This window comes from Neophocaena asiaeorientalis, unplaced genomic scaffold, assembly GCF_003031525.2.
Source record: "Neophocaena asiaeorientalis asiaeorientalis breed wild unplaced genomic scaffold, Neophocaena_asiaeorientalis_V1.1 scaffold59, whole genome shotgun sequence".
NCBI classification, from domain to species: domain Eukaryota; kingdom Metazoa; phylum Chordata; class Mammalia; order Artiodactyla; family Phocoenidae; genus Neophocaena; species Neophocaena asiaeorientalis.
In genome coordinates, this window is record NW_020174268.1 from 17,387,814 (window position 1) to 17,402,377 (window position 14,564).

The 14,564-nt window shown below is 37.4% G+C and overlaps 1 protein-coding gene and 1 long non-coding RNA gene across 2 annotated transcripts in view; one reads left to right on the forward strand and one right to left on the reverse strand.

Moving 5' to 3' along the window:
- The window catches only part of UBL3 (ubiquitin like 3), a 69,326-nt gene extending 55,618 nt beyond the window's left edge, over window positions 1-13,708 (forward strand). Inside the window, exons 2-5 of the mRNA XM_024755371.1 lie at window positions 486-594; window positions 5,623-5,709; window positions 9,790-9,867; window positions 10,789-13,708. Coding sequence (XP_024611139.1) covers window positions 486-594; window positions 5,623-5,709; window positions 9,790-9,867; window positions 10,789-10,841 — 327 coding nt within the window. The 3' untranslated portion in view covers window positions 10,842-13,708. The remainder of the gene's footprint in view (window positions 1-485; window positions 595-5,622; window positions 5,710-9,789; window positions 9,868-10,788) is intronic.
- Window positions 4,267-14,564, reverse strand: part of LOC112406535 (uncharacterized) — a 79,846-nt gene continuing 69,548 nt past the window's right edge. Inside the window, exon 3 of the long non-coding RNA XR_003004580.1 lies at window positions 4,267-4,691. This is a non-coding gene — a long non-coding RNA (uncharacterized LOC112406535). The remainder of the gene's footprint in view (window positions 4,692-14,564) is intronic.

The window sequence follows — 14,564 nt, forward strand, 5'->3', positions numbered from 1 at the left end:
CTGGTTCATTTGTTTAGGTTTGAAAATTTTTTATAGGATAAAAAGTTGTATATAATCCTTGTCTCTTTCTTTTTCCTAAGAAGCAGATTAGCAAGTAACTATTTTTCCTGTTTAGTGATGTGATCTGCAGGGTAACCAGTATTAGCTTTTCAATGGAAAATGTGTATTTTGTAGTTATAGTGATAACCTGTAAAATTCTGAGCATTGCTGGAGTAAAGTTTAAAAGTATAATGAATTTTGGCTTTCCTTTGTTCGTTTATTATGGTAAATTACCCCCCCCACATATATATATTAAATAATGGAAATAAAATCATGTCTCAAATTCCCATTCTTTAAAAAGAATCTTTTTATAATTTAAGTAAATAAAAACCAGAAAATGGCATTAGTAATAACTGAGAATGTTACTGAAATGAAAAGATTATGAGTTATTACTTTATTTAAAAAATTTCAAGATTTATATTAAAAGAATCATTGTCTTCTTTCAGATAAACTTGCGCCTCATCTTGGTAAGCGGGAAAACAAAAGAGTTCCTGTTTTCTCCTAATGATTCTGCTTCTGACATTGCAAAGCATGTGTATGACAATTGGCCAATGGGTGAGTGGTATTTTTCTCTTGGGAATGAATAATGTTAATTCTTCATGCCCTACCTTGTTTCACAAACATTTTGAAAAAGTTGTAAGTAAATAAAAGAGAACAAACAAATGATTGAGGGTATAAGGCTTAAAGTTAAGGGGGTTGCTGCATCCTTCCTGGGTTTTGCTTTTCAGCTCCCTCACTGCAGAATGATAACGGAGCCAGTGCATCAAGTCCCTGGTTGGCTTTAGAGCTGTTTTAATGTATTGATAAAAGAAAATTATTTTTTTTAAAGAATACACAAGGTGGCTAACACACACACACACACATACACACTTTCATATCAGTAACCCTATTTATACCAAAACACAAATAAAAGGAAAGAAAAACTGTCTTTAACAAATTTTAATACGTTCTCTTTGGTCTATTCTATACATAGCCTATTTAAAATTGAGCTTGACACAAAGTTAATTTCTAATTCATGTCACTTCCTGTGTTCTCTGAACTACTACAAGGTCAAGAAGGTATAAAATCCATTTATACGTTGCATTTTCAAGCCAGTATCCATGACAAACAGAATTTGGGCGCGGGGGCGGGGCGTGTGTATGTCTTATTCCTTTCTCTGGTTCTTTTCTATGTAATAAGACCGGCTTGCCATCCTCAAGTGAGTCTTTAGCTTATGTTCTTCCTTTAAACTTAACCCAAGTCATCTTGACCCTTTTAATGGCATGTACCATAGTGATATGACTGTTTCAGCTGATTTCACTTAATTTTACTACCAAAGCAGCTTGGACTTTTAAATCACAAGACTTGTTTTAACAAAGAACACAGTGTATACAAAATGAATCAATTAGGTCAGTGTTTCTCAACCTAAAAAATATATATGGAACTCCTTACAGGAAGAAAATTCTTGTAGATTCCCTAGTGCTGACTTATTTTTGTTATAATGTTTATTTTTAAGGATAGAGACATATAACTCAATTAACTCTTTATCCTTATTAACTTGTATACAACCATAAAACTAAAACAGATCTACAAAGAAAATGCAAATAGAACTCTAAAACCGGTAACGTTCAAACTAACAACTCCAATGTGCCACATGATATATTTTTGCTAAAACGAACTCACTGCTTGCACCGTGAATATGGTACTGCTGAGTGTGGCATGCCTCTGCTACTACTTGCTGTATGAGAACCCAGTTATCTGCAGATTCACCACAAAACCTTCATTCACACAGTGTACCAAATTGTCATTCAGCCTTCACTTAACAAGAATGCATCGTTTATGTATTAAGTCAACCTCTGTTCTTTTCTTGTTAACCTCTTGACAAAGAAGTACTGCTTGGCACCAGTACAATCATAAACTTAAATGCATACATGGGCACTAAAATCCCAAGGCTGTACTTGGTTGTAAGGTAATTATCTGAATTATCTAGATAATCTCTTGCAGATTATCATTAAAATGAAAACAGAATCTAGAACTTATTGAAGAGGACTTTGAGACCCTAAGAACCTGTCTTTGTGGATTCATAGACCTGAGTTTAAGAAATACTCTGCTTTAGACAAACACTTTCAAATGACTGGATCTTTCTTCTCACTGATAACCAAGGAACAAGTCAACACTAGCTCCTAAGTCAGGAAGAGACTGAAGCTAGAGGTCATAGATACGAAGGCATTTCAGAAGAGCTGAAGTAAACTAAACTTGGGTTCTTAGAATACTGGATTTTCTTCATAGCCAGACAGGGTAGATAAGTAAGAGTATGGAAAGCGTTTTTAAATACCTGTGTGGTGGTGATGTTGTACTAAGTGTAAAGATGCCTTTTGTGACTTTTGTGGGGTGGAGGTTGAAGATAGGCTTTTGACATCTGTGGGCGTGTTGTAGAAGAGGGCACTACAACCCTGGCTGCAAGGGTTACGCCATAACTTGAGGTAAAGGAGATAGTTTCACCTTCGTGATTGTTTGACTTAGACATTAAAAGTAGTTTCAGTTCCTTAAAGTATCCTGATTAATGGTAAACAAAGGTGAGATTCAAGTGCAGGTCCGTAACATAGTTTCCCAAACCATCTACCAGTGTTGGAAATTGTATCAATTCTACGTTACTTATTTTCATAGAAAAGGTTTTTGAACCCAATCTTTTCCTCAGTTTGCCAGTTCTACTCAGCAGTTTTAGACACTGCAGGGAATAAAAATAAATAATTTTTATTTTATATAAAGCATTAAAAAATCGAGGTCTGCTTTGTATCACATAATGCACTAAAGGTCAGCAAATGTAAGTATTTATTGGTGCTAATAATAAAAGTAGTGAGTATTAAATTAGTAGAAGGAAATACTTTGTGCGATATATTTTTGGAAGGAGTGGGTTTCCTTTGGTATATTCTTGTGCAGCTTAGTGGAATATTGTTAATAGATGGAAAGTCAGGCACATAGTGTTATTGGGTCAGAGTTCCAAAAAATAACCCACTAAATATATGTTGCTAGTAGCTGAAATTCCTCCTGTAAGCATTATTCTTCTACAGGTCTCTTTAAATTTCAGATCCTCTGAGAAGGAAAGGAAGACAGCGTGTTAAACCACAGAAGCACATGAGAATCGTGACACTCTGTGTAGGATAAAGAAATACGTGGCGTCACGTTTCTGCATCACAAAAAAATACTTTAAACGTTTTTAGAATTTTTTTTCCGTGTAAATTAGACAATTACTGTCATTTGTCTTTATATCTTGACCAGAAATATTCATATATCTGATAAGGGTCTAATATCTAAAGTATACAAGGAACTCATACAACTCAACAGCAAAAAAACAAACAATCCAGTTTTAAAATGGGTAGGAGATCTGAACAGACATTTTTCCAAAGAAGACACACAGATGGGCAACAGGCACAAGAAAAGATGCTCAACATCATTAATCATCCGGGAAATGCAAATCAAAACCATAACAACATGTTACCTCATGCCTGTTAGAATGACTGTTATCAAAGAGACAAGGAATAACAAGTGTTGGTGACGATGTGGAGAAAAGGAGGCCAATTTACATTCCCAGCCACAGTGGTGGGAATGTAAATTGGTGCGGCCACTTAGGAAAACAGTACGGCGATTCCTCAAAAAATGAAAAATAGAACTACTATATGGTCTAGCAATTCTGCTTCTGGGTATTTATTTGAAGAAAATGAAAACACTTAATTCGAAATGATATATATGCATCCTTATGCCCATTGCAGCTTTATTTACAATAGCCAAGATATGGAAACAACCTGAGTTTCCATCAGTGGATGAATGTATAGTGAAATTGTGAGAGACACACACATACACAATGGAATATTACTCAGCCATTAAAAAAAAGAGTGAAATCTTGCCATTTGCAACAACATGGATGGACCTGGAGGGCAATTATGCAAAGTGAGATAAGTCAGAGAGAGAAAGATGAATACCGGATGATATCTCTTGTATGTAGAATCTTAAAAAAAAAAAAAGCCAAGCTCATAGATAACAGAGAGCAGATTGGTGGTTGCACAAGGTGTGGGGAGGGGAGAGATGGGTAAATGTTTTTTTTTAGTTTGAATAAATTGAATGAAAATTATTTTAAAAAGAAAAATTATAGGAGAATATTTTAACCCTGGCATTTTGACATTGAGGACATTTAACACAAAATACAATTTGACCCATGTAAAATTAGATTAGGTAGAAATTATCGTGACAGAATAAAATGAACAACGCTAAAGGAAAGGAAAAAGAAATATTCTATTAAACAATAAGTTTGGGTGTGATGAATTCAAAGTAATCCATACGAAAGTGTTAACAATTGACAACTTATTCTTTCTTCTGGAGAAGAGGGACCTGGGAGCCCTGGAGTCAGAAGGCAACAGAGACACCCCAGGGGGAGGGACGAGACGGGGGGCCTGGGGGAGAATGAATGAGTTTCACTTCTCCTTACCCACTCCTGTTGTGCTGAGTCACTGACAGGCACTGGTTTTATCAAATTCATATTCATCATTTTGAACACTCAGAAAAAGGCAAGAAGAAAAGTGCTCTACTTACCTCCTTTCTCTTCTGTCCCTTGCTCTTCAGGCTACTTTAAACTAGTTTGTGTGTTGACAGTTATCATCGCCTGAAAACAGGAGCTTCTATAGGAAACAAACACATGATACTAGAATTCTTGAGGAAGATGATGATGAAATTCTCAAACCTTTCAGAATCAGAGCTTCAAATTCTGTATCTACAAGCTAGTGAAAATTACTAACCCCATACCTTGTCATGATACTACTGTTCTCAAACCATTATTTTAACAGAATCATATTCCATATTTTACTATAATGTAAGTTATACACTAAAATGAAATCTTCTGTTATTCATTCTACCTACCAGTTTCTCTTTTGATTTTCTTTGTACATTATCCTAGCTTTCATACTTATATAGCACCTTCTAATATGTTATTTTTCAAGTTTATACTGAGAATTTTGGGTAAAGTGAACTAAAGTTGTGTCTTTAATGTTTATCAATTGGCTTCAAAAAGACGATAAAGTTATCAACATTACCCAAAAGTAAACACCTAAGTTTTTTGTTGTTCTGTTTTTTTAAATGTTTGTTTTCCAGTTATTGAGGTATAATTTTTTGTTATGCTCTATATCAATATATTAATTCTTTTAAAAATCTTTGTTAAACCTATTGTTTCCAGCCTCAAATGTATATTTTAAAAGGTACAAATATTGGTAATATTATCGGTTAATTACTGGTTATTAACATTTTCAGCTGACATTTTTAAAACTAGGATTCGATTTTCCCCAACTCACTTGTTTCCATTTTTAAACTTCAGGACCGTACTTTGGCACAGTTTAGTGTTCTTTAAGAAGCAAAAACTAGCCTTAAGCGGCTCTTGCTATTTGACGAGAACAGCAAGGACAGTGATTAAGTGGGCAGTGACTGCTCCAATTATAAGGAAGCGCCAAGCGTCTTCTCTGATGTATTCTACCTGATTTGGAGCCGAATTTTAGAACAATGCACTAATACCTTAATTTTATGTTGAAATGCACCTAACAATTCCCTGGTTCTTTTCAGACTGGGAAGAAGAGCAGGTCAGCAGTCCAAACATTCTACGCCTTATTTATCAAGGACGATTTCTACATGGAAATGTCACATTAGGAGGTAATAGTTACCTTTGTAATGGGATTTAATGCCTGTCTCATGGCAGCATTTTTCATTTGTTTGTTTAAATGCTAATGTCTTATCTTACTAAAAATGTATAATTTCAAACTGTGAATTTTGCCTAATTTTTGATATGTCTACTTCTTTACATTTTTCATTCCGTTTAATTTTAGCACTATGATTAAGTGTTTACTGCCTTGTAGAATAAACTCTAAGCCATTACAGATGGGAGTCCATACCTATATTTTATAAATGTAATTTAAGTGTACTTCTGGATAATATAATTTAGATGTAATATTTTTAAGTTAAAGCGAGACACACAAACTAGGAAAGGTTTATGGTAATGGATTTTCAAATAGAATACTGAAGGTATGTTTTCAGTTTGACTCTAACTGATGTAATTGCTAATCATGCAGGAATAAAGGTAAGTGAGTAACATTAGAGAAACTGTAGTGTAGTGACTGAAAGAGCAGATTTTAGAGCCAGATTGTCTGAGTTGTATCTTAGCTCCACTACTTACTGGCTCTGTAACCGTGAGCAAGTTACTTCACTGCTTTCTGTCCTAGTTTCCTCATCAGTAAATTAGGATAACCATAATGCCTACCTCATAGGTTGGGAGGGTTGAATTAGTTTATAAATTCAAAGCACATACAACAGTGCTTGGCACGTAGTAAACACTTGAATTGTTAGCTATTACTGCTCTTTATATGTGAATGGGGAAATGTAGCTCAATAGTGCCCCCTTCTGGGTGGAACATTGTCTACCATCAGCAGGATTTGTTTTTATTTAAGTACAAGTATTTCAAATATATTATGAGAACTAGAAATATGTAGGCGAAGGAAGTGATCTACTGTAATATATCTTGTTTACATAAAGTCATGACTTCTTTCCTCTAAACCTAATAATCGAAATGTTTAATCTGTTCTTCCTTAAAGGTAGAATATTTTCGTTCATTCATTCATTTATTCAGCATGTATTTCTTATGTGCCAACACTGCTAAACAATGAAAGATACAGGGTTGAAAAAGAATCTCTTCCTTCAAGGTGCTCTGGTATTACATAGTAGAAACACATAAAATTCACTGTCAAAATACTATGTGACTTGGAGTAGATGAATGCAAATGATTATTATGACAATATCAAGTCGATGGGGTGTTTCAGTATGTAATTTTACACACAGCCAAGTTTTGGAGGCATCGATAACACTGGTCTAAAAAGTGCTGCTATCTACTGAGAGGTATCTGCCGTTTAAAATATAGCTCTTTTTGGTTTGTAGTTGTTGTTATTACTTCTTTATAGCTCTTTGTGTAGTTACATGGACCAATTCTTAATGTGTTGTCCATGGCTATATTTTACACTCATTAAGGATGGGGCCATATTTTAGTCTTTTTTTGATTGTCTGTGCCTCACATAAGCTCTTGTAGTGTTGATGGGTCAATGTTGATTGAATTAATCTATTGACTCCACGAATGACTCTTGAGACTCCATTTCCCTTTGAGTATTGATCTACATGAGCAATTTCTTATCAACTTAATTCTTTAATTACCTCTCTGTTGTGGCCCCAAAGTTCCAACTTCATATTAAATATAATAGAATTTGTGTTAAAATCAAACTATTGACTTTTCTTGGAATTTGTTTTTGACCGATTAACAGATTGACTTACGTTATTACTCTCATTCTATGTTGCTGTCAATCTTTTCAAGAACAGACCATCTCTGGTCTTAGTGATTTAGACAAAGAGCATAGGAATATAACCTAGACCTTTTAAGTTGATCAATAAATCTGGGTAATAACATTGAACTATTTGTGGCTTTTTGGTCGCTGTTTTTCTTTGTCTCCCTGTTTTTTGTTTTTGTTTTTTTTTTTGAGGTACGCAGGCCTCTCACTGCTGTGGCCTCTCCCATTGCGGAGCACAGGTTCCGGACGCGCAGGCTCAGCGGCCATGGCTCACGGGCCCAGCCGCTCCGCGGCATGTGGGATCCTCCCGGGCCGGGGGGCACGAACCCGTGTCCCCTGCATTGGCAGGCGGACTCTCAACCATTGCGCCACCAGGGAAGGCCCTGTCTCCCTGTATTGTTGAATGTGGATAAGGAGGAGACGGCACACAGGGTCATACAGTTGAATGGCTAGTGTGGAGAAGGCCTAGGCTTGCTTTGCACGGCTTGAGACTTGCTCTGTATGTATAACCCTGTGGGCATCGGATACTTATTTTTAAATGCAGATTTCTGCATGCCCACCCTCCCCCGCCCTGTCTCCCAATCTACTACCGATTTGCCGTCCCTGGTCATTTTTCTGTAAAGGGTGAGAACCTCTCTTCTGGGTACTGTGCAGTGTCCCAGGAGAAAGCAGAAGCACCACAGCGAAGGAGAGAAAGCATCTTGGATCTGGTATCCCTCTTCCTTTACCTTCTCTTAGTATCAATGTCTACAATTTCTAGTTAAAATTCAGATGGAGAAGAAAACTAAGTGCCCGTCAGTCAAATTTGTGGCTTCAAACAGTAAGCCCCTCAGCAGCTTTCTAGGCCTGTGCAACATCTCTGCACATTTACATCTCAGCTCACTCACCTGTTCTCTGAGGTCTGTTTTCCTGGCTGCCCGAAAAGATGATGATCATGGTAATATCTGTGGAGTGCTTTTTTTGTGCCAAGCCCCGAGGCAAGCACTTTCCTTGGATTGTTTCTTTTAATCAATACAGTGGTAGGGGGCAGGTGATAGAATTACTATCTCCAGTTTAGGTGGAGGAAGCTGAGGCGTAGGGAGGGGTCAACAGAACTCTCAGAACTCATCTTACAGTCAGTCAGTAAGTAGCAGGGTGCAACTGTAACCCAGGTCTGGCTTACTGGAGTCAAGAAGGTGGTGTGAGAGTGGAACACAGCTTGGTATGTGGACATTTTAAATTCAGTCAGGCTTTCCCAATATATTTAGTGAAATGTTTCATAATATAAAGTCCTGTTTGCATTTCAGTGTTAAGTCAGGCCAAGGAGATTATCCAATAAAGGCCCTCCTTTTTTCTCAGCCTAGTGTGTATTTTGGGGCCACGATGCTTCATTTTAACTTCAGAAATTAAGAGAACAGACCACGTAGTGGCTGGCTAGCTTTAAGTAAGATGGAAACTCACCTGGACTACATGAAATATTAGGAATATTGAAGATAATCAGGGCTCCTTTTAACCATCATCCCGTAGAGCAGGTCGAAAGAGCAAGTGGTGGGAGGGTGGCGCTCGCTGAGTACGGGTCTAGGCCTGCCTTAAGTCTGCAGTGAAGAGACTAGTCGGAAAAGTCAGAACTAAACGTCACAGCTGTGGGAACAACTCCAGATGTTAGATCTACCGGCTGCCTCTAATTTTATACACAGAATGACAAAGGGATTTGCCATGAAACTTTTGCGTAAGTGTGGTTCATGGGTGCGTTACATCAGTCTGTGTCTGAAATACTTCATAATAAAAATTATTACTTATAAATGAGAAAAACCTTTTAAAGACTTGATTAGAAAACAGTGATTACTAATAATGCCAAGACAGTGATTCTTTTAAAGTAACCTTTTTAAGAAAATTATTTTCTAATTGACGCATATAAGGTTAAAAATAATAAAATCATTATATTATTATTATGTTTAAAATTATGTTTGTCATTTCTTCTGTTTCTACCTTATAGTGGCCTGTCTGGTGCAGGAATTTTATTATGTGACTAAACATAATTAGGTTTAGAAACAAATGTCTCTTAATCTAAACTTCCCCCTAATGTAGAAAAAGTATTCTTTAAAACCTTGTTGAAATTCCTTCTCTCCTTTAAAGATTATCCAATATTAACCAGTTATGCATTTTCTCTTGTCCCCTTCCTTAAACAATGTGTATATATGTGTCAAGCTGATAGCCATAGCTAAATAATTTCTGAATTATAAAAATTGTTTCCGATAATATGAACCTAATTTCATTTTGTAAGAGATGCTCTCTCTGGTAAGAAGTGCCATCTGTTGAGGAAGTCATACAAAAAGCAATCAATTTTTAAAACGTTTTCAATTTTGGTTAGTGATTTCAACAGGTTGGTGTATATGTAACAAGTTGTCTTCTGCTTTTCACATAGCATTAAAACTTCCTTTTGGCAAAACAACAGTGATGCACTTGGTGGCCAGAGAGACACTGCCAGAGCCCAACTCTCAAGGTGAGCCGTGCGCTCGAGAAGGTTCTCACTCGAGTCACAGACAGCCATTCAAAAGTGGCTCAGCGTTTCTTGGAAATTCTGAGGGGAAGAAGTTTTCATAGTTTATGGTGACTGGTCCTTAGCAGTCAAACCAAATCAGCGTGTCCCTTGATTCTCCTCTGTGTTTATGTGTGTATCTTGGTTTGGGGGAGAGGAGAGGGAGGGGCAGGACTGTGGAATCTCTAGGGTGTCTGGGTAGGTAAGTGGGCCCTTACGTTAAAAACCTCTGCGGGCCTCTGTTTTGGGGGTGAAGACAGGTATCACCGCCCCGCCCCCCGCCCAGCCATCTGCTGGCCTTGCGGAAGCCTTCTGCTTCCGGGAAGGCTCTTGGAGGGTAGTGCAGGGTGAGGTGCTACCATCCATCCTGGAGCTGCGTCTCAGTGGAGAGGGAAGGTGACTTTGTGGATGATTGCTAAGACCTAACGAGTCACCAGAAACTCTATTCATAGTTTATGGATGGAACTTGTTAGTAAGCAAATAACCAGACATTTTGGAAACAGGCTAAAATTAAAAGGGTATTTACTATAGCTTTTTAATTTAAAAATAATGCAAACATTAAACAGAAAAATCCTGTTTCTTACTATGCTTGCTGTTTCTTATTATGCCCCTTTCCTCATGCTTTTTTTTTTTTTGCGGTACGCGGGCCTCTCACTGCTGCGGCCTCTCCCGTTGTGGAGCACAGGCTCCGGACGCGCAGGCTCAGCGGCCATGGCTCACGGGCCCAGCCGCTCCGCGGCACGTGGGATCTTCCCGGACCGGGGTATGAACCCGTGTCCCCTGCATCGGCAGGCGGACTCTCAACCACTGCACCACCAGGAAAGCCCCCCCGGGGAGCCCCCCACATGCATTTTTATAAACAAGGCTTCTCTTCATCTTCCCTAGGTCAGAGGAATCGCGAAAAGACTGGAGAGAGTAATTGCTGTGTGATCCTGTAAACACTGTCTGCCAAGCGTGGTGTGATGTAGTCTTTGTCTTTCATGCTGCTGGGCCAGAGGAGACCCAACGTCGCTTCAGAACCTTTAGGAAGAGTCTGCCTATAAATACGTGGACCTGAACTATCACATGAACACTGTCATCTTTTCTCATGAAAGTAAAAAGAACCAAGAACATTTTTCACTATGATTTTTTATTTCCAGTATTTTTGTTTATGTTGAGCAGTTTTAAAATGTATTGATTTTTGAATGCAAGTCAATCTCCAGGGGAAAAGTTAACGAGTTATCTTTCATAGCAGAAACGATTTTGCTGCCACAAAAATTTTCATTACCAGAACTAACAAAATCAAGTGTTCCAAATACAGTGTGCACTAAAAAAGATTGAGTTATTTTCTTCATCAGCAGAATTTGTAACACGGTTTATGGTACCTAGAAATATACTCATATATACAATCCACACTGGAAGACACAGCAATTAATGAAGTTAATTACTGGGCTAACATGAGAGTAAGAAATGGAAAAGAAACTGAAATGTTGGGTGAATGCTACCAAAGTCAGCCATGGCGGCTGCACTGGCACAGAATCCTACACTGAGTGCGACTGTCCTCACTGCAACAAGTGAAGAAACAAAAAGTGCCTCTTGTTGAAATTACTCAGCAGAGGGGCTGACGAGACTAGTTGTTTTTCCTTTAACATGTGCACTCTAGTCAGACAGTGACGGAGGGCTGGTTCACATAGCACAAGATGGGTGAGAGCTCGCGTCCTAGCCTTAACGCAGGGGTAAATTCCAGTCACTCGTAGACCTCCGTGATTGCGCAGAAATATTAGAAAACCTCATTTATTCATCACTTTTGTGTATTTGAATATCAGCAAATTGAATTTTTCCATAATTATTGCTCATCTCTGTGTCCAGTGTCACAGTTACTCATTAGAGACCTCAGATGAATTCTTAAAATTAAAAAATTCTCCATAGGACTAATTTTGTTTCTTTATGTAGTTTGCATTGGGTATTAGTGCTTGCAATTGTATTAAAGTCAAAAGCTGATTTTCAAGGCACACTTGATTAGGGATGCCATTGTTTTGTTTTGTACCAATAATTTAAAAATTGATATGCTAAAAACAATTTGCACAGCACTAAAGCATGAGCTAGTTTCATCTAAACCTGTAAAAAATATAAAAGATTTTATATTTTTTCACTGGGAAGAAATTCTTCCTGGATGAAATTACAAATACGTGTAGAATATATTTAATAAAAAACTTATAAAATACCTAACTATAGAACTTAAATATAGATTGGCGTGTAGTATATAGAACAATGTTCCATATAAATAACTTTAGCCTTTATAAAAATGAAGTTGCAGGCTGACGTTATGTTCTGTACTGAAATGAGTGTCCACGGCCCTTACAAATAGTAAGTGTAAATCGTTTCAAACGGTCAGCTTTGTTTAAAGGTCATCAGGTTATTTTATTCATTGTTAATGCTTTGACGAAAAGGCTTTATATGCAGTAGATCTACGAAAATATTGTTCATACTGATCAGAATTAAATTTGTATAGAGCAGAGTTTTAAAATGAATGTAAATAGCACTGAACATTTTCCTTTTGCAACCTGCACTTATAGATCCTTTCTGTAAACTAAATAAAAAAAATATTGTAATGCATTTTGGTGGTAATTTTAAAGGTCTTGATTAGGTTGATAATTGTTTAAGCACTGTCTCATCCATGTTAAAATTGTTCAGTTTTTATTTCTGAATCTTTAAAAAATTTGTTTAATATTCTACTGTTAGGTTTGGGACGAATCCCAATGTATCTCTGGTATTTAACTTGGTTAATCTGTGCAGTCACGACAATGGGTAGAATTATGTAGTCCCTGTTATCACTAAGATGTTCTATTCAAGAGATGTCGAACATTTATATGCTTTGTTGACTAACTCACATGTGAATTCTGTTAGTGTGGACTAAAGAAGAATCTGGTAGTTACTTAATTGGGCAATTAAGCCATTTATGGCTGTATTCTTTCCTAATACAAACTACTGGTAATTATTTTTAATACCTATTTTAATTCTAATTATTCTTCTGTTTCTCCAAAGTTAAAGACTACATTTAATTGTGATTGAAATTTTATGGTTAACCATATTCTCTATTGGTTTTCAATACATTTTTCTGTGTGTTCCCACATTATAAATTTCCCTTCACAAGACCTCAATTTAGAGTTTGCAAAATGGATGAACTGGTTCATCAGTAGAGAATTATGTCTCTCAATACCTGATATCGTTGTGCAAAATGAAAAGAAGAATTTGAAAATTGCAGTAAAATTATATACAGGAAACACCAAAAATTTAGATGCCTTAATAGCGTATACATGAAAATACTCAACCATCCCTCTGAAAATAGTTCCTTGGACTGCCTGCCGGTTAAAACTGATCGATCATATCCCATTGAAGGTCCCTCTGCCACAAACAGCTTGCTTGCTGAAAGGCGAGAGCCGCAGAGGTCCAGTCCTGTAAATAAAACCTGAGCTACGGGCCTGTGACCCTGCCCAGCACTTGGTATTTAACTCATGTCTTTTACCTAAATTGTCCTAGACTTGAAGTATTCTGGAAAAGGCAAAGCTTTTCTTCTTTATTAAAACCTCAGCATGTCTCCTTGATCTGACTTATTTGGTTCCTCTTCAAGATAAGTTGTATCTTATCATGAAAAATGTAGTATTTAACATCATCACGCACATTACACGAGGTTTCCTCGTGACAAACATCTATCCTTTGTTTTATGTCATCTTGACCAATGTTACAATAATTTCTGTTAGCTGACTGTGGTGAACAATGTTTAATGTGAAAAGAAATTAAAACTTTCTTCATCTGTTGTAGAATATTTCCCTTCTTTTAAGTGACTTCATAATTTTGGTGTAGAAATATTCTTTGTCTCTACTATTTTTCTCTTTTTTCCTTCCATTTATTTTATTACATTCCTCAGTAAAATCAGCATTATGTCAGCCTTTTTTTTCTTCTCTGTTACCGAAACCAAAGAGAAGCGATCAACCAAAATTTTGTGTACCTTCACACCATCCTTACTGGTAACTGTTGCAGGCATCTCTTTAATTTTTTCCCCATTATTATTTTGCAATATAGCCACTGGTTAGCCAAACAGAGTGACTAGGGGTGGGAGGAGGGCTTGAAGAAGGGCGTGTAACCTATACTTGTGGTTGAAACAAAACTGCAGGCTGCTGGCTGTCTCCTAGGCACGGTTTCCCTGACCTAGCAGAGTGGGCTTCTCGGACGTGGGCAGCGGGTGGTTGGCTGCGGCTCCCCTGTGCGGCTCCGAGCGCTTGGTGCGCTTTCTTCGGAAGAATACAGCGTGTGTGAAGCCCTTTCACAGACCGGGGGATGGGGTGGGGACTGGCTTCCGAAAGAGTTCGTGGACAAAAGTAAATAAACGTCCAAGTCTCGGTAAAGTTTAAGCCAGTACTAGAATATGAAAACATATTTCATTTATTAAGTTATTTTGTGGCTCTTGACAATGACATCAAATGTCCTTCAATATTTTTTTATTCTGCCTCTTTTTCCAAACGCCAGCTTTCAAGAAGTATACAGTAGGCATGGTAAATCAATACTTGGGGAAAGGGGATGTCAATCTCTCCTTTGATTCAACCAATAAAAAAAGGAGCTGGAGGACTTCCCTGGTGATCCAGTGGTTAAGACTGCACTTCCACTGCATGCCGCGTGGCGCG